Genomic DNA, 21,092 nt, shown 5'->3' on the forward strand with positions numbered 1-21,092 from the left:
CACTTACAGATCGGGGAAATGCCACTGGTGGCTCTTTGTGTTTAAGTTCAGAAGAGCACAAACTAAGAAAAGACCAGGAATGTAGAATGTTAAATATCCTTTATTTTCATTAAATATAATACAGTTTTGTTTTACTATGCAACAGATGTCAGTCCTGTCACAAGACCAAAATTGTAATATTAGAAAGTGACACTTTGAATATGCGGATTTAAATAAATAATTTACATGCCTGTCTGTTCACATTTTTATTTATTTTTTAAACTAAAAGGCATCGAGAACTATAGGAATTGTGCTCAAGACTGGAGCTAGACACCAGCTGCACAATGATTCTGGCCAAGAAAGTGACCATAAGCCAATGGAGGCTTCAAAAGTGACCAGAATGTTTGTGCCACAGTAGAAGACAATGTAAATCATGCCCCTCTTGTATACATGTTGTCCTCTCGTGGGAGGGTTGGGAACAATGCCGAACACTGTAAAACAAGACTAGCCATCAAACCCAGGTCCATATGGTAAGGGGGGAAATTTCAGCTGCACCATAACCTATATGCACTACAGTCGCAATGTTAGAAGCAAATTTCATAACTCAATGCATTTCTTCACCTCTGGCCTATGCAACTGCTGTGTAGGTTATTTGAGAAAAAAGTCATAACTCAAAAGTAATTAAGTCTGACTGTACGTCACAAATGTAATTTTAGTGATGTGCTAAAGAATGTTGTATTTCTCTCCTACAGAAGAACCAAGGACTGATGTATTAAAATAAATCTTTAACCAGGATAATCGCTATTGAAGTAAAGCCATAGCCTAATAGCACTTAGTACCTTATTTCCAGATGTGCCTCTGTTTTCTATCTTCTGAAAATCCAGTTTATTAGATATGCAAATGAGCCACAAACATTAAAGGGAACCAGTCACCGGGATTTTGTGTATAGAGCTGAGGACATGGGTTGCTAGATGGCCGCTAGCACTTCCTCAATACCCAGTCCCCATAGCTCTGTGTGCTTTTATTGTGTAAAAAAACAACAACAATATGATACATATGCAAATGAACCTGAGTTGAGTCAGGGACGGGACTCATTTCAGGTAAATTTGCATATGTATCAAAACGTTTTTTTTTGTGTTTTTAACACAATAAAAGCACACAGAGCTATGGGGACTGAGTATTGCGGAAGTGCTAGCGGCCATCTAGCAACCCATGTCCTCAGCTCTATCCCGGTGACGGGTTCCATTTAAGGCATATTGATGTACAGTTTAATGGGGGAACCACTTGGACACCAACTGACCCCTGAATGAAGGGCCTGTTACCAGCTTACAGAAGAGAGGGGGAAGCATGTGTGCAGTCACTCAATTATACTTTGTGGGATACTTGAAGGTATTAAGATTGGCAAGACAAAAAAAATACACATTTTATAAAGTTGCCTGGCAATGGGCAGATGTAGTACCATTAGGCTAGGTTCACACACTGCTGATTATCTCTGCAGTGTATGTTTTTGAAGGGGTTGTCCGGGTTCAGTCAGGCAGCACCCCTGATGTTGGCATAGGAGCATCTCTGATGCGCTTCCTTGCCCTGAGATAGATTGTGCAGGGCACGGGCTCATTTGTTTTCAATAACACACTGCCAGGCAGAAGCTTCCGTCTGGCATTCTGTTCGGTCACCGGCGCTGATGGGCGTGCTTTAGCGCTGCCCTAGCTGTTTGGCTGGCTAGGGCAGCACTAAAGCCCACCCGCCCATCAGTGTCGATGACATCACAAAGCTTCCTGGCGTCCCCATGGAGAGCCCGGTACGTCACCGGAACTCCCAAAAATGCCTTTGCCCTGCTTGATTTAGTGCAGGGTAAAGGAGAGCATCGGAGCATGAACTGCTCCGATCCTCAAGTCAGGGGGGCTGCCTGGGTGAAAATGGGGATATGCTCGGGTTCAGCTCTGAACCTGGACAATCCCTTTAATAATCACAATACAACGGGGAGATCCACATTTGTTCTCTGCAGGTTTTTATAAAATCTCATTTATCATGAACTGCACTGTGTGCAAACCCCAAGGATAGATGGGTTGTTTTAAAAAGAAAAAGCTTAAAATGGTGTAAAACAATATTTCTTAGGCCTCTTTCACACTTGCGTTGTCCGGATCCGGCATGTACTCCACTTGCCGGAATTACACGCCGGATCCGGAAAAACGCAAGTGTACTGAAAGCATTTGAAGACGGATCCGTCTTCAAAATGCTTTCAGTGTTACTATGGCACCCAGGACGCTATTAAAGTCCTGGGTGCCATAGTAGTAGTGGGGAGCGGGGGAGCAGCATACTTACCATCCGTGCGGCTCCCGGGGCGCTCCAGAATGACGTCAGAGCGCCCCATGCGCATGGATGACGTGTCCATGCGATCATGTGATCCATGCGCTTGGGGCGCCCTGACGTCACTCGAGCGCCCCGGGAGCCGCACGGATGGTAAGTATGCTGCTCCCCGCTCCCCACTGCACTTTACCATGGCTGCCAGGACTTTAGCGTCCCGGCAGCCATGGTAACCATTGAGAAAAAGCTAAACGTCGCATCCGGCAATGCGCCGAAACGACGTTTAGCTTAAGGCCGGATCCGGATCAATGCCTTTCAATGGGCATTCATTCCGGATCCGGGCTTGCGGCAAGTGTTCCGGATTTTTGGCCGGAGCAAAAAGCGCAGCATGCTGCGCTATTTGCTGCGGCCAAAAAACGTTCCGTTCCGGAACGGAAGACATCCTGATGCATCTTGAAGGACGGACTGTCCAATCAGTATTCTTCCGGCATAGAGCCCCGACGACGGAACTCTATGCCGGAAGACTATAACGCAAGTGTGAAAGAGCCCTTACTCACTTTACCAATACCCCCATCATCCCCATTCCAATGCTGGTCTCTAATTACTGTTCATTCTTGACAAGAAATAAACGCTCAGCCAATCACTGATTCTCCCCCCCAAAGGGGGCCTGAAAAACATCAGAGTGGACTGGCAGGACTGGTAAAATGAGTATGATGTATTGTACACCATTCTGAGCCTTTTAATAAAACTACTTGAAGTGGTTGGCGACATCTATTTGCTCATGTAACAGTTTGTGTTCTATGTTATATCTGGGTCAGCTATGATGAATTGATTTCCATGCGCTTTTAGCTTTCAGTTTGTACAGTAAATGCTCCTCATGAAAACACATAAGGCAACAAGGCATGTTGTGGACAATGAAAGGCAAATTCCTTTTTAAATACTGTAATAACCTCCATAAATAGCAGATATGTACATTAGCACCATTTTATATCGCCTTGGTTATGGCACTATTTTATGTACTGTACTTTAATGACCACTTCCATCTGTAAACAGAAAATCATCCCTGTAACCCATGTCCAGCTTCACCTGGAAACTATTGCTTCTGGCCCACAGCTCCAGGTCATTTGTCCTCCTGCATGGTCTGGTATTAGTGTTCTGGAGAGATCCTTTAGTGTAAGGTCCTTGTACAGAATTTTTAGATACGTTATACTTGGATCCATATTGAGAAACCTTGACTTTTATAAAGAACTGGAATGTTATGTTTGCCAGATAAAGACTGGTTTCTTCTTCCCCCTCATGCTCTAATTAACCAAAATACAGGTGAGAGAAGAGGGCACTGGAAAGCTGGAATTCAACACTGTGACTAAAGAAGCTGGTGATAATATAGTGCAAATTTAGTTGTGGTAAAATAACACATTTGGTGCCATAGCAAACTGTAGCGATGAACATGTAGGCATGAGGGTGGAATAGGTGAGGCAAGTCTAAGCCGCCTGCTAGGAATGCATATTCAAAGAATGTTATAAATCTTCAATGTCTTTTGAGTCATCGGAATCTGGTCCGTCTATTGAGGAGTCCATTCGGTGAACTCTGTCCCTGTGGTGCTGCAAAATTGGATCTAATGAAAGAGAAAACAAACAGAACAGAGTTATTAAAGGGAACCTGTCACCGGGATTTTGTGTATAGAGCAGAGGACATGGGCTGCTAGATGGCCGCTAGCACATCCGCAATACCCAGTCCCCATAGCTCTGTGTGCTTTTATTGTGTCAAAAAAACGATTTGATACATATGCAAATTAACCTGAGATGAGTCCTGTACGTGAGATGAGTCAGGGACAGGACTCATCTCAAGTTAATTTGCATATGTATCAAATTGGTTTTTTGACACAATAAAAGCACACAGAGCTATGGGGACTGGGTATTGCGGATGTGCTAGCGGCCATCTAGCAACCCATGTCCTCAGCTCTATACACAAAATCCCGGTGACAGGTTCCCTTTAAAGGGGTTGTCCAATGTATTTATTCTTTGTATGTTTCTAACTAACCAAATGCAAGGGGTTTTCAGTTCACTTCATGGCCAGTGGCCCTGTTCTAGTGAGCTGAGAGTCACATAACCTATGATGTCAGCTTCTTTCCCTGCTCTGTTGACGTTCCGTGCACAGGTCTGTACATAGAACCTCACTGTGAGCTGTGCTGGTTGGAGCGACAAGAATCGCCCCTGCACTGGCCGTGTCTCCTCTCCAACTGGATTTTTCAGGAAAACTTAACCCCTACAGACTCTGGGTTGGAGGACCTGCCTCGGGTACTGAGCAGCTGCAGGGTTACCTCTTCTCCAGGCAGTGAAGAGACCAATGCTGTGTACAAGATCTTCCCTCCCTCCCTCAGCACCCTGCTGACAAAGACCAGAGGAGTTCTCTCCTCTGTACTCTTCTGCTGGCTGTGAGGAAGTGTTTGCAGAGCATTGCACAAGACCAAGTAGGGGGAAGATCCTGTATGTATCAGTACTGTATTGTACTGTACAGCTGGGACACATACAACATTAGTATCCAAGCAGTCAGGGCAGCAGAGTAGGGGAAGGGAGGTAGTCTTTGTTGACACCCACAGATATACATTAGGAAAACCTCAAAGATTGTTGTCTCCCCCCCAAGCTCTGCAACTGCATGTCAACAAAGGGCCAGAACAGGACTAGGTATAACTTGCTTAGCGCATGTATATTTTGCTGACCATCAGATTTACAGTGTTGTTTTTTTTTTTGTTTGTTTTTTTAACATAACTCAGCCAACCCCTTTAAACATATCTAATGCTTACAAGGTGTAAAATCTGATATGGGGAAAGGGGGGTGAGAGCAGTTCAGATACACATTTTATGCAAGAGGACTAGTTACAACTGATTTAAATGACAAAACAGTAAGAGAGAAGGAAGCTTCTCGAAGAACAGGAATCATTTAATGGACAATGTAAGTTATTGTTTTGTGCTTGTAATGGCCTATTAGACTAAACAATAATCCTCAGAATTTGAGAAATTATTGTTGCATGTAATAGCGTGCAGTGGCTGTACGCCAAGCGTTAAATTATTCATCATTTGTGATTCTGACAAAACTGCAAGCCATTAGCTGTGTAAATGCTCTAGGGGTGAATGGGCAAATGACTGCATTAGGCTACTTTCACACTTGCGTTTTTGCGGATCCGGTCGTACTATCTTTAACATAGCAATGACTGATCCATCATGAACTCCATTGAAAGTCATTATGGTTCACGCCGGATCCGTTTTGCTCAGCATCCCATGACGGAAAGAAAACCGCCGCTTGCTGCGGTTTGCTCTCTGGTATGGGAACGCAACCAAACGAAATGCATTTTGGAGCATTACATTCTGTTCAGTTTCGTTTTGCCCCCATTGACAATAAATGGGGACAAAACTGAAGCGTTTTTCTCCGGTATTGAGATGGCCAACCGCTTTAAGGTAGAAATGGTAACATGACTACTGTTCCTTATAAAGAAAAATGTTACATGCATCTGAAAGTAGCTCCAGACTCATTTAGATGGTATTAGACCCACATTACAACCTTGCGAATGAGGTGTAAGGTCCATGGGCAGTCTGAATGTGCATAAAACACTGACAATTACAGGGGTCACAGGTAAAAAGAAGCATCTAAACTGTCATATATTAAGAATGAAAGGCCGCTCCCTCCAAATCAACATTTCATGATCTAAGGGAAGCACTACCTGCAAGCGTGGTAAGCGGAAGCACCGATTCTGCATCAATATCATCTGATTGTATGTAACTGTGGCACGATGGCACAATCAACACTGTTCCTTCAATAGTGGGCTGATCAAGGTGTTCTTCAAGGGCAGAAGGCCTAAGATCCTATATCAAGACAAAAAAAAGCTGATTATTTTAAATATTTGTGTGCATGAAAAATCTGAAGTTTAATGCTAGAAAAAGATTACTTCAAACAGAATGCTAAATGGTTATTTAGGTTGGACCATGCTTTTCTGTTAGAAGGATCTCCATACCAGAAGTAAATCTGGGAATTCCTGCAATAAGCTGTAATTTGCAGCTAGAAGAATCTCCATACCAGAAAATAATCTGGGATCTCCAGCAATCAGCTGTAATTTGCATCCAGCAAGGGTTTAGTTCGCTTGTAATATACATTAAATATTACTGTATCCATTTAACTGTCCATGTCTTGCATGGACGTGCTGTGCCCTGCCCTCTAGGGGTACTCTCCGGTTAAGGGCTTATTCAGATGGCCGTATGCTGTCCACAAAAATGTGGATCTGTTTTTTTTTTTATGGATTACATGCAGACCCATTCACTTCTATGGGGGCCTTTTCTTCTTTTCTACAGCTCCTCAAAACAAATTAAACATGTCCTATACTTGTCAGTGAAATTCAGGACATTGCTCCATTGAACGCTAGGGGTCCACAAAAATGCGGAATGCAATCCGTTATTTTGTGGACATACTAAAATGTCAGCAAAAAAATGGATCTGTGTCTTTGCGGACAGCATACGGCCGTCTGAATGAGCCCTAACACATGAGCCATAAGGCTCATCCACTTTGCTGCTACTGTAAATGCTTCAACTGCGGAGAATCTGCAGAATTTTCTCCATGTGTGGTTGTAACCTAACAGGTCATGTTGTCTGCAGTAGTTAAGATCACTCTTCTTCCCGCTGTCACAGTTACACTCAAAATGTTAAAAAAAAAATTATCTAGAGAATTTTTCTGTCAGAAAAAGAGCAAAAAAATGAAAAGACTTCCTTCAGAATATCCTTACTTTGACGTAGTTTTCTGTCAGGTCAATATGACTGTCATCTGTCTTTATGTCTTCACTTGAAATGTCCTCTGTGGTTGGTCCAGGATGATGTACAAGTTTCATATTCTCCATATTTATGGACTGCTCAGTGCAATATAAAGAGTCCTGGTTGACACTTATGTCCGTATTGTGCATCTCCTGAGGAAGACAGTCTGCTTTCAGAGAGCTTGAGGAACTGGGTAAGTCATTTTGCTGTAAGTGAGAATCAACAGAAAGCTCAGTCTGAGCAAGGGAGGAGGAGATGTCCTCAGAAGCCAAGGTGCGAATTATAATCCCTGGTGTATGACAGTGGACTGTGACATTATCACTTGCATTTAGAAGGTTTTCAGGCTGTGAACAGATACAAGAAGTTTACATTGCATTTCAGCTTGCGGAAATTATACACTTAAAACATCCCAAAAAATCTTTAGTCTTGCTTTTATTTATGCCTTTCTTGAACAAGCATAGGCTCATATTTACTAAGGTATCTGTGTCAAAGGGGGCTTCTACCCTTTTTTCTGACATGATTAAGTGGCGAGGGCCATGGTGCACCATTTTGCGCCAACAGTTTTCCGCAATTCTGGCATAAAAATCTGTCTGAAAGTAAGCCAACCAGTAGTCCGTACAGAGTCGGTGTCGATCCCTGTAGCACCTCTATCATGCAGCCTGAGCCCCTGTGATAATCTGGTGCAGGTCCAGGCAACCTGTCTAATGTTACACCATCTACAGCATTAGTAAATCTGGGATGGTGTTTTTCCTTCCCTTCTCTCACTGGATCTATGGAGATATACTGATAATGTACCACTGGTGCTAACAGAAGAGGCCGTATAGTCCACATAAAAATCATATCACTCATATGTAACAGCCAGCCACTCCACTTTCTCCTGTATGTGGTTTATATACATATCCCCCACTGCAAGATTTTTACTAACACATCCATATGCACAACCTAATGGCTTATGTGTACATGTCTACACTGCACACTGATGCAAAAGAAAGACTGCAGCATGCATGCATCACTGATTTCTTGAGTAGTAGGAGTAAAACTGGCCATACACTTTAGAGAGCCGACAGTAATTCAGCTGTCACCTACGTGCACACTTGGTTAAGCCCAGCATACTTGTGTTCATGTGGAGAGGAATAAGCCACTGTAAAACACCTCCAGCGGTTTATCTCACACGAAAACAAAGGATCGGGCATGTTGGATTTAATCTGCCATTGGGAGAGAGTCAACGCACCCCTTTAACCTCTTAACAGTTCTGCCCCAGTGCTTGGGCAGCAGGAAGGCGGCTTTAGCTGCTCATATATCTGGACTGGTAGCAGGTAGAGATATGTCTTGTTTGAAAGCTGGCATTCCAAGCTTTCAAACAATACCAGAATCAAAGCATTATCTTTACCACATCCGAATGTCGATTGAGATGGCAGTGAATGCAACTGAAAGTGAAAGTAAATGCAGATTATAGAGTATTTATTCCCAACTCGATTTCTTACTGTGATATCTATTGCTGATGTTGAGATAATGCCTGGACTGACAGATTTCAAACAAGACTAGACCCATATCTCTAGCTGCTACCAATCTGGAGATATGATGACAATAGATGGTCTTGTAGTCTGACGAAAATGAACAGGTTCGGCTAACATTCATCTAATACAGGTCCTTCTCAAAAAATTAGCATATTGTGATAAAGTTCATTATTTTCTGTAATGTACTGATAAACATTAGACTTTCATATATTTTAGATTCATTACACACCAACTGAAGTAGTTCAAGCCTTTTATTGTTTTAATATTGATGATTTTGGCATACAGCTCATGAAAACCCAAATTTCCTATCTCAAAAAATTAGCATATCATGAAAAGGTTCTCTAAACGAGCTATTAACCTAATCATCTGAATTAACTAATTAACTCTAAACACCTGCAAAAGATTCCTGAGGCTTTTAAAAACTCCCAGCCTGGTTCATTACTGAAAACCGCAATCATGGGTAAGACTGTCGACCTGACTGCTGTCCAGAAGGCCATCATTGACACCCTCAAGCAAGAGGGTAAGACACAGAAAGAAATTTCAGAACGAATAGGCTGTTCCCAGAGTGCTGTATCAAGGCACCTCAGTGGGAAGGAAAAAGTGTGGCAGAAAACGCTGCACAACGAGAAGAGGTGACCGGACCCTGAGGAAGATTGTGGAGAAGGACCGATTCCAGACCTTGGGGGAACTGCGGAAGCAGTGGACTGAGTCTGGAGTAGAAACATCCAGAGCCACCGTGTACAGGCGTGTGCAGGAAATGGGCTACAGGTGCCGCATTCCCCAGGTCAAGCCACTTTTGAACCAGAAACAGCGGCAGAAGCGCCTGACCTGGGCTACAGAGAAGCAGCACTGGACTGTTGCTCAGTGGTCCAAAGTACTTTTTTCGGATGAAAGCAAATTTTGCATGTCATTCGGAAATCAAGGTGCCAGAGTCTGGAGGAAGACTGGGGAGAGGGAAATCAGTGTCAAGTACCCACAGTCAGTGATGGTCTGGGGTGCCATGTCAGCTGCTGGTGTTGGTCCACTGCGTTTTATCAAGGGCAGGGTCAATGCAGCTTGCTATCAGGAGATTTTGGAGCACTTCATGCTTCCATCTGCTGAAAAGCTTTATGGAGATGAAGATTTCATTTTTCAGCACGACCTGGCACCGGCTCACAGTGCCAAAACCACTGGTAAATGGTTTACTGACCATGGTATTACTGTGCTCAATTGGCCTGCCAACTCTCCTGACCTGAACCCCATAGAGAATCTGTGGGATATTGGGAAGAAAAAGTTGAGAGACACAAGACCCAACACTCTGGATGAGCTTAAGGCCGCTATCGAAGCATCCTGGGCCTCCATAACACCTCAGCAGTGCCACAGGCTGATTGCCTCCATGCCACGCCGCATTGAAGCAGTCATTTCTGCAAAAGGATTCCCGACCAAGTATTGAGTGCATAACTGACTTTTTTTTGTATTAAAAACATTTTTCTTCTATTGGTCGGATGAAATATGCTAATTTTTTTAGATAGGAAATTTGGGTTTTCATGAGCTGTATGCCAAAATCATCAATATTAAAACAATAAAAGGCTTGAACTACTTCAGTTGGTGTGTAATGAATCTAAAATATATGAAAGTCTAATGTTTATCAGTACATTACAGAAAATAATGAACTTTATCACAATATGCTAATTTTTTTAGAAGGACCTGTATATATGCCCGCCTTAAGAAACTCATATTGTCTTGAAGGTTTGCAACTTCAATCTACTCCAATAAACAGAAATTTTACATAACATAACTACATTTCTTGCCGCATTTCTGATCTATGTAATAATGGTTTCCATATTCCCCCCGGCCAATCTCATTCATTCTGTCGAATACACATTCTAAAAATCTAACAAAAATGCTACAACCTGAAAAGCAGCACTCTTGTTTGCCTCATACCATACCAGTTTACACTCTACTCTTAATAAAATATACGCAGTCAGTACGTATGCTCTTACTCACAGATAAGGCATGCACAATAATCTGCTCTGGTGATGCTGGGGAGGTGTTTGAGGTCAGGGTCACACCTTGGTTTGATGTCAGTGTTAATGGAAGACTTTGGCTAGAACTTGTCTGTAGGATGAAGGTGCCTGAGGTACCGCTGGGCTGTAAATAAAAGGACTTAGGGAGAGATAAAGAGTGGTCATTTAAAAGGAGATGACTGGTATTATATCTTCTTTCTTAAAGATGCCCTCTCACAAAAAAAAATAAAAAATTCTCTGACCTGTTAGAAAGGTGCATGATGTCAACTAGTGAAGGTAATTTTCTTACCAGTGACTGTATTTATAACCTCCCTTCTGATCTTCAGCTGTGGCATGTGACCAGCATTCTGACTCTCCAGATAACACAGCAGTTTCTCTATATATTCCTATGGGAGCCTTAATGTCAGTCTTAGGGCTCATGCACACGACCGTATGTATTTTGCAGTGCACAAAAAATATGGATGATGTCAGTGTGCATTCCGTATTTTGGGGAACAGAACAGCTGGCCCCTAACAGAACAGTACTATCCTTGTCCGTAATGCGGACAATAATAGGACATGTTCTATCTTTTTGCGGAACAGACAGATGGAAACGGAATGCACCCAGAGTAACTTCAGTTTTTTTATGCGGACCCTTTGAAATGAAAGGTTCCGTATACGGTCCGCAAAAAAAAAACAGAACGGACACAGAAAGAAAATACGTTCATGTGCATGACCCCTTATAGAAAAGAATAGAGAATTAACTGACTTTTTGTCCTGTGTCAGTTGGAGAGCCAGAGTGTTTGTCACATGACACAGCTGAGGATCAGAAGGGAGGTTGTAACTCACAAATACAGCCACTGGTAAGAGGATTACCTTTGCTACAATTTACATCATGTACCTTTCTAATAGGTCAGAGAATAACAATTTTTGTCGGAGTGCTTCTTTAAAGGGAATATGTCACCAGGATCTTGGACTATTATCTGCATTAATACATGAGTAGTATTGTAGATAACGAGTCCATATAACTATTTTTTTCTTATTTTCCTAATGCCCCCTGTTCCCCCACTCAGATCTGCACTGAAATACACTGTTGGGACTGCTGTGCCCTCTTCATTATATTAGCACAGCACAACGGTCCCAAATGTGTATTTTGGTGCAACATTGAGGCATTAGGAAAATAAAATAGTTATCTTGACTCCTTATCTACAATAGTCCAAGACTGGGGTGACAGATTCCCTTTAGAGAAGCACTCCCACAAAAAAATATGTATTTTTGTTTTAATTTAAAATTTATATTTTTAAATGTATTTATCCATTCACTTACTGGTAGGATCTCAAATGTCTGCAGTGTTCGTGAAGACAGAGTGTCTTGGTCAGCATTAGGAGAGGAGGGTTCAGGTGAGGCTATAATGAAGCAATAAAAATGGAGCATTAATATCGGGATGTGATAAGTGCAAATCTGGGTGTAAAATGTCCAGTTATTTCACCTGGTGTACTGATGAAAAAGAGATTAAAAAAGCAATGTGGCCACACTCTCTCTACTTATTACCTAAACTGGCCAAAAGTGTATCTTGAGAAAACAGATGAATTGTACCAAATATGGTTTGGACATCTTTGGATGATATATATCTTTAGAAAATGTACGTAAAGCCTTCCTTAGATAAAAACCTGACACAGAACTAGTTGTAACCTAGACTCGGGCCGGCTTTACGTGGTCTAATCCGCCATCTTCTCAGACGGGTAGCTATGTATTTCATTATCTGGAGGCCAGACAGAGCGTTGCCTTCATGAGTTTAGGAAATATCTTGCTAATGTGGGAGTGGAATAGTCAGTTACCATTGTGTCAAAATTACACCTGCCATTTTCTCATTATGGCGTTTTCCTACTAATAAACATTTATGTAGCTAGTATTATTTACTCCATGTGGACTGCATTAGGACTTTATTACAAGTCCACCATGCTTGGTCAAATTGTGCTAAACATCTGTACAGGTAAACCCAACCCAAATTACACAAGCCAGGGGGAAAGAAGAAGCGAGCGAGACAAAGAGTGAAAGGAGAGAAGGGAGAGCGTGATAGGACACTGAGAAGTGACAGAACAGAGCAAATGAAAGAAGAAAGAGTAAAAGTATACTGAAGAATGAGAGAAGAAAGGAGAGACGAGCAAGTGAAAGAAGTAAGAGCATAGAGAAAGGAGAGAAGAGTGGGAGTGAGAGAAAAGCGACTGCTAGAGGATAAAGAAAAGTAAAAGAAGAGACCTTGTGACAGGATAAAGAAAACTTAAAGGAAAGGAGAATGAGATTACAGAAAAGAGTGACAGAATAGTGAGAGAAGTGTGTAAAAGAATAAAGTGAGAGCGTGTGCGAGGGAGAAGTGAGATGACAAAGTGAGAGAAGAGATAGTTCTTTGAAGGGCATGGGAGCTCACTACGCATGATTGGCCACCACTTCTATGGGCCCAACGGAAATAGTCGAGCCAGTGCTGCGCATGCGCAGTGCACCCTCCACCACTTTTAGGGCTCCATTCTTGATGTATCAGACAATGGGGGCATATGCTAGCAATATGCTCCCATTATCTGAGATGAGACAACCCCTTTAAAGGGGTTTTCCAGGATTTTAATATTGATGACCTATTCTCAGGATCGTCAGGGGTCCGACACCTGGCACCCCCGCCGATCAGCTTTCCTTTCATTATTTACCTGCTTGCTGACAATATCACAGCGGTGAGCAGGCGTAATTACTTCAATGGGACGGCTCTGTAGTATTTAAGTTTACAGGAAGGAGCCATCCCGTAGAAGTGAGTGGGACGACTAGTAATTACATGTGCTCACCGCTGCGATGTCGACACCGAGCAGGTAAACAATAAAGGGAAGGCTGAGCGGGCACGGAGTGTGGCCTTCTCTTCAACCAGCTGATCGGTGGGGGTGCCAGATTTAGGACCCCGCCAATCTGATATTGATTACCTATTCTGAGGAGATTTCATCAATATTAAAATCCAGGAAATCCCCTTTGAAGGGGTATTCCAGCTGTTACGTTAATGTTAAATGGGTCAGGACTGCACTGTACCTAAAGAAAAAAAACACTCAGCAGTGATGTGTCCCCAGGTGGTGCATGACCCAGCCATGACTTGCCGTTTGGGGACACATCACAACAAAGGCCTCGGCAGTGCACGTGACCCCTTCTGGAAGTCTGCATGCCGGGCACTGGAAAGAGCCACACCGCACCCTCACTACTGGAATGATTTACAGCTCAGTCTCAGCCACATGTAGCACTGGAATAAAAACTGGAATACCCCTTTAAGATAGAGTTACTAATAGTTTCAAAAATTACAAAAATTGATCAGAGTGGCTCAATACTGGATAAATCTGGCTCTCCGTTAGCCTATGTATGTTAAGAAGGGAATTTATCACAGACCAGCGTTTTATGCCGTTCTAGCATATCTCCGTGCACTGCCAAAGACTGAGCCTAATTTATGACTGGGCCCATGCCTCATGATAAATTAGGCGCTTCTCTGGATGTCCGTGTGCCTAAACTGAAATCTATACCAGCCCGCTGGTAGCCTACTTAGCGCTGGAATGATTGGTCTACATTTTGGGGTAGGTTTGGCAATCTAAAACAACGCCCCTTCTGCCACTAAGCCATGCCCCCTTTCATTTCCTATGAGGTAAACAAAATCATAATAAAAATGAATCAATGTGTTGATTGTCCTCTGCACCAGAAATCTGGCTCCGTAAATAGTGAATCTGCCCCTTAGATTATAGGTGGTAAGTTGTGTACTGTGTCTACATATTACCCATAAGGGATTTACTATGCACAGTGACAGAAGAGATTAAGGAGTTAATATTAGTGATGAGCGGCAGGGGCAATATTCGAATTTGCGATATTTCGCGAATATTTCCGCGAATATTCATCATATATTGGCAAATTCGCGATTATTTTCTTGATTGCGAAAATCGGCAATGCAATATGCGCGTATAGCGCGCGCAATACAGACGTGGGTCATTTTTCCTACATTTTTCAAGCTGCTAGAAGTTTCCTGAGACCGGAGAAAATGGCTGGCACGGCAGAACAACAATAGAATAGCTTTATATGCAGATAGAGTGCTATAATATATTCGCGATTGCGCAAATCGGCAATTAATGATATGCATATTTTGGCGCAATACGTGCAACTTCACATTTGAGCAGGTCTGACTACATATTACTGATTGGTGCACTAAGTATTGTTGTGACATCACAGCACTATGTCTGTAGCATGTATGTATGGGCAGCAGAACCTATATCAGGATATAGCCTACACTGACTATCTGTATTATATATATACGGTATAAGCTAACTAACTATCTGTAGTGAAGCATAGCAGAGAGCACAGCAATGACACTGCTGTCTCTCTCAGATCTGCATACCAGGGCTGCTGGGGAGGTTCTTATATAGTACGGGGTAGGAGACTTTCCGATTGGTTGCTAGGGATGTTGCTAAGCTCAGACAAAGTCATTGCAGCCTTCTCATTGGCCCACAAGCAAGAAGGGAGGTTACTGATGAAAAAAAAAAATATCTAGAATTTTCGCAAATACGAACATATAGCCCTATATTCTAAATCTTTGCAAATTCTCAAAGTGGCGACATTCGCGATTCGAATCCAACACTATTTAATATGCCGGTGCCAAAATATATGCGTGTGTACAGTTTACAAAGGTGGCCATACTTACAAAGGTGGGTGATCTGTACAGGGATCTGCAATAGGCTTGGGCTCTCCTCCAGCTGAGCCACTCGTATCTGCACATGCTGCACACCGGAGGTCCCACTCTGGGACTGGATGTCCGCTTTGTTCTCTAGCTCCTGAGCCCCCAAGAGAGTAGTTTGGTTTTCATGCAACTGTCTCAGTCCTTTTATTAATACTGAAACCAGAAATGCACTATTGTTATTGAGGTCTTTCAAGAACTACCAGACAATTATTGAATCGCAGCAAGCTGTCCTGCTGTAGGTTACTGGACCGAAGGTTATATCCATACGTTTCCAGTCACGAAAATACCCTGCAAAAAAACACGGTTTCCAAATACCCTTGAGAAGTGGCATGTTACTTTTTTCAAGGGTATGTAGCTGTGTTCCCCATTGAAGTCAATGAAAAAGGATTATAACGGCTACCGGTATTTGGCATATTTTTGCCGCCAGAAATGCACTGTTCTCAAGAGGCAGGAAGCTTACTCATCTGCCACTGGTTTTGCTCGCACAGAATTAAAGTGTTCCTAAACTTTCACAATGACTGCACATCAGTATCACCCCTTTTTTATTTTTCTAAATCCCATTATATTCCCCCTTGTTCACATCCTTGCATCCTTTACCTCTACCCGGCATCACTGCTGCGTCCATGCCGTCACCCCCTTCATACCGATATCATAATACACTCATTGACAACAACAAAAAGTCGGACTGCTGCAAAACTCATGATGCAGTAATGTTTCAGGCAGATATGTATATGATTACAGGTGTGGGCTGATAAGACACTGGATGACACAAGAGGGTGTAAACGTGATTCCCCTGCCGCCCTATAGAAAGGCTCTCAGGGGTTACTTTTAGGTAGTGTACCTTATGGTGAGAGATCGCTGACTGCTAGACATGCCTCTACCACACACTCATTTTTAGCACAGATGACCGACTTTCAGAGGGTACACAACATTGGACTGAGAGAAGCAGGATGATCATTTCAACAAACTGCCTGCCATCTAGGCTTTTCTGACCTGGCAGTTAGGAGGTCTTAGGAGCAGGGGTCACATGAGGGCACACACGGCAAACAGGCTCCAGACAGACCAGCAGCAGAAAGGATCAAGCATGAGCAGCTCCCACAGTTTACACTTTCATTACACACCCCTTTTTTTGGCCAGACCATTTCCAGGGAAATTTGGTGTCATGGCACCCATTGCTTGTCGTACCATTGACAGTCAGCTTTCGTTTGCAGTGGAGCCGTGAATGAGAAATCTGAACTGGTATGGACTGGAACTGTATCATCTTTAGCGTTCCAGGATCTGTTTGGGATCACATGACAGGATCCTGCCTTCTCTGTGGAGGGACGCACTGCTCCAACTGCTGGTGTGATGATATGGGGAGCCATTGCATATGACAGTCGGTCAGCCCTAGTGGCGATACGAGGGACACTAAAGGCTCAGTGATATGTGCAGGACATCATGTGGCCACTCTTTTTTTCAGTAGGATAATTCTCACCTACACACAGCTCGAGCCCCCCTCATGGCCTCCAGCTGTGTACATAATGATCTGATACTCTCAGTATTAATTAATCCACAGGTGCCCTCCTGAATTCAACTATATCACCATCCTCAGGACAGTGATACAGTGGAATACTGCAATGCAGGTGGCAGTATTTTATGTGGTATTTGGTTATGCTGGGGCGGTCTTTGTGAGCTGCACTAAGGTACTGCTGGCCTCCACCTACTTCTGTTGTCCCTTCCTACTTGTGTTCCTCTGCCTTCTGTCAATCTGGATCTTCCTACAACATGGAGCCATTCTCAGGTTTATTTCCAGGGCCACTTTAAGTTCTCAGTCCGCCCCTGCCTGTATACCTCCATGCCCAACTGTATCCAGGCTAGAGGAGCCTCAACAGTGTACTAAAGCCTCCTTTTAATTGTAAATTTTTCCCCAATAAACTTCACTTATATATATCATTATTACGTTTATTTGATTCCAACAACTTCTTGGTGCTTTATTTTTGTCAGCGAGTATAGTACCTGTCATTATCTGACATAAACCCCAAAAACAAATATACCACAATATGCCATATGCCCATTATTTAAAAAAGAAAACTGTACATGCGCCAATAGAGAGCTGTCAGTTGTGTCTCTTTCATGTCCTACTCCCCGTACTCGGAGACACTGCAACCTATACAACTTTGTACATGGAGAAGATGTATGGATTACAAAAGGCAACATCGAAAAAAGGGGGATTTTCAGTACTGAAAAGCCTCTGGACTGGCTGGACCTTTGGGTAGGTATTGTGGCAAAAGGAAGGTAAAATAAGTTAATCCAATGCATTACAAAAATGTTGTCTATGGCATTTGGAAAGGTCTTAAGGAACATTAGCCAGAAGCTTAGGTACCCTTTAAGCTGTGTGAACATAGCCTAATGGTTAAACAACTCAATCTATTATTCATCTGATCCTTCAGAAAACGTGTGCTACATCATGCACATATCAGACGCTTTGGGTCCAGGACTTGAGATCTCACTGAGCACTAGAACAAGTCCTTGGTTCCTGTTCTCCTTGAGCAGCCATGTCAGACTGTATAGAGCAGTAAAATCCTACATCTCACCCCAGCGAAAAGAAATGAATGGTTCGACTATAACAAAAACAGACACAGCACTCGACAGAGAGCTTGTACTACTTCATTCAGGCCCTGGACCCTCAATGATCAAAACTTCTAAAGGGCTCTTTACATAGGCGGAGAATCCCGCAAATTATAACTAACAAGCGTTCATAAAAGCGATCTTTAGCAATTATCTAGCGGTGTAAATGTTCAGCCGATTACCCGATGAACGAGCAAAACGCTTGTTCATAGGGTAATAGATCATTTGTGCGGTAAGAAAAATGATTATTTGCTTGCAGCAGATGGTGCTGTGTAAACGGCATCGGCAGCATGCAAACAACTAGTCAGTATGGGGACAAGAGGTGGCATTAGCAATCGCTTCCCCAATACCGTGGAGGAGATCGCCGCATGTAAATACAGCGGTCTCCTCCACCGGCGAGCAGGTGACAGTCTGCTGCTGTATCGTCCCATGTAACGGGACCTTAAGTTGCCTCTATGATGAATCGCTATTGTCTAACATTCAATGTAAATAACTTCATACAAAATGAGTTAATTGTTAACCGATCCTAATTTACAGCATGCATTATAGCGCAGAGCTGCATTAACAATTCTGACGGGGTTACAAAAAAAGTCAACAAGCTTACCTGATCTCCTATAACACAATGGCCCAATATTTCCTATGTTACTGTACAGTCCATGGTGTAAAGACCATACTTCCCAAAATGCAATTCACTAGAGCAGAAATAAAATTACTATACCAGGAAAGGACACATCTTTGTTGTTTGCAATCTGCCGTTTGACAGTCCACCATTTACTTCTGAGCCACTGCGGAGATCGAACACTGCTCCAGCCTTCTGCCAGTAAATCCCAGTTAATGTCATTTTCATCCAAAACGCCAAGTTCTGCTATTCTAGTTATGAAGGAATATAATGACAAGGGTTTTTAAAAAGGTATTATGTGACTCTTGTAGTTTTCCAAGAATGATAGGGAGATGGATTGCTGAAGCAAATGAACAAACATTTTTATCTACCATATTTCCTGTACCATACGACGCACTTTTCCCCCCCAAAAGTGTGTGTGTGTGTGTGTGTGTGTGTTCGGGGGGGGGGGGGGGGGGGGGGGATCAGCGTGCCTTACGAAGCAAATATTTGTGAGCACTTCCATTATGGAAGTATTCATTAGTATACAGTAGAGCCAAGGAGCGGTGAATCCTTGAGCTGGATGAACTCACCGCTCCCTGATCGTCTTCTGCTGGCACCTCGCACTGTGCTGTGTGACATAAGGTCACTAGTGTAGCGAGGCGTCGGCAGTAGACCAGGGAGCGGCGAGTGCAGGAAGAGAGCGCTGGGTCTGGGAGTGCCGGTGTTTCCTGGAGCAGGAGAGGCAAATTCATGTATTTATTTTATGTCTGATCTGAGGTCTGATATGAAGTCTGATGGGCGGTCTGATCTGAGGTCTGGTGGAAGAGTCTGATCTGAGGTCTGGTGGAAGAGTCTGATCTGACGCCTGCTGAATTTTTTTTATTTTTTATTCCTCTAAAACCTAGGTGTGTCTTATGGTGTGGGAAATACAGTAATTAAAATGGTGTCCAAAACAAAAACTTTAGCCTTACCTTAAAATTAGGTTGATTTCATCTTCTTTGGTCCACTGGGTTCCACCACTTTGTTTCCAATTCAAATAATTCAACCACTTAGAGCGGCACTGCTTTTCAGAGCGTGTTCCCACTCGTTCTGCCACTGAAGCCCAGGAGACCCCTTGTGTAACTATATCGCCATTCTCTGTGCCAGTAAGTTCATGTACAACATCTGTTAAACGCCTTTCCTCTTCATCAGTCCATTTCCCTAAAAATCATGCATAGACTCATGAATATGATCTGTGACCCAAATACCAACCATTTGTTAAGAGGTTCGACTCCATATTAGGCTATGGCAAAAGGCGCACTACTTTAATGTAATTGCGCTTCTTTTTTCTATCTTGCTCCAGAGATCGGGAGATTGGTCACATGACTGTGCCATCTGTATTTCCTCTGTCAGACCCAGGTGATCTTGGAATGGGCTGGTCGATGCTCTCAATCCACAAGCAGGATAGTGAGAGTCCACTGCTTGTCATATTGATGCTGGGAGGAAACGGCAAGGGGATGATGGAAGGTGTAGTGGACAGAGTTTTTGGCCCAGGGAAGGGTTTGGTAGGGGTTTACATTTCTGGCTGATTTTGCAGCACTATGGGAAGTGTGGCTCATCTAGACCCACAACCTGAAATTTCGGATTGAAAGTAATAAAGCATGGCATGGAGATTGAAGTGAAGATTCAGGAAAAGTTGACCTGTAACCTGATATGCATGGTAGGAGATTGGACAAGATTTACACAATAAAATTTCATTTTCAGGATCCTGCACAACTACTTTAAGCTTGATTGCGGACTGACTAACCAAAGTGCTTACAGAAAACAAGGTGCTCTACGTCTTGGCTATCTGTAGTCGCCACTAGAGGGAGTGCAGGAGCTGTTCTGTTATATACTGACCTAAATAATAACTCAGGCTCCCTCTAGGGTCAGCTGCGGGTTGAGAAAATGCTGTGTTTCTTGAGCCATTCACATTTACTAGCTGGCCATAGTATACATACTGATACTGAAATGGCAACTGTAAAGAGTCGGGAAAGAGGTGCACCTGTTTTACATGTTTCCTTCATTAGCCGACAGCGATCCTTTACTGATGAGGCACTGCGACCCAGAGCAGCTCCTATTGTAGCCCAGTCATTCCCATGCTTCACACGAAGCCTGAATAAGAAAAAAAGATATGACAGAAAACACACAAACACATTAAATGGGTGCTGTAGGAATATTGAGCACTTGCTGCTGAGCTGAATTAGATATCACAGCATCAATCCTTGTATCAGATTACTGACTACTATATCACTAACAGCCGGGTATGACAAAGACGGCCAGCAGTTACATGTGGCACAGTAGTATCGGTTATCTCCACACTCCGGATTTAAAGGGGTTGTCCGCTTTTTTATATTGATGATCTATCCTCAAGTCATCAATATCAGATCGGTGGGGGTCTGACTCCTGGCACCCCGGCAAATTGAAGAGAAAGCAGGGCTTGTACTAGTGCTGCCCTCTCTTCACTGTTAACCTGTCCGCTGACGCCATTGCAGCGGCGAGCAGCGTAATTGCACTTTCACTTCAATGGGGCGGCTCCTTTG

At 43.2% G+C, this 21,092-nt stretch overlaps 1 protein-coding gene across 1 annotated transcript in view; it reads right to left on the bottom strand.

The window, feature by feature from the left end:
* Positions 1-2,724: 2,724 nt before the first annotated feature.
* Positions 2,725-21,092, bottom strand: part of DMTF1 (cyclin D binding myb like transcription factor 1) — a 58,693-nt gene continuing 40,325 nt past the window's right edge. The window contains exons 8-16 of the mRNA XM_044280109.1: positions 20,555-20,664; positions 19,503-19,731; positions 18,649-18,800; positions 15,288-15,476; positions 11,906-11,985; positions 10,582-10,740; positions 7,054-7,422; positions 6,001-6,142; positions 2,725-3,898 (exon numbers count right to left, since the gene is read on the bottom strand). Coding sequence (XP_044136044.1) covers positions 3,801-3,898; positions 6,001-6,142; positions 7,054-7,422; positions 10,582-10,740; positions 11,906-11,985; positions 15,288-15,476; positions 18,649-18,800; positions 19,503-19,731; positions 20,555-20,664 — 1,528 coding nt within the window. The 3' untranslated portion in view covers positions 2,725-3,800. The remainder of the gene's footprint in view (positions 3,899-6,000; positions 6,143-7,053; positions 7,423-10,581; positions 10,741-11,905; positions 11,986-15,287; positions 15,477-18,648; positions 18,801-19,502; positions 19,732-20,554; positions 20,665-21,092) is intronic.

Source organism: Bufo gargarizans, chromosome 2 (genome assembly GCF_014858855.1).
Source record: "Bufo gargarizans isolate SCDJY-AF-19 chromosome 2, ASM1485885v1, whole genome shotgun sequence".
Classification (NCBI taxonomy): Eukaryota; Metazoa; Chordata; class Amphibia; order Anura; family Bufonidae; genus Bufo; species Bufo gargarizans.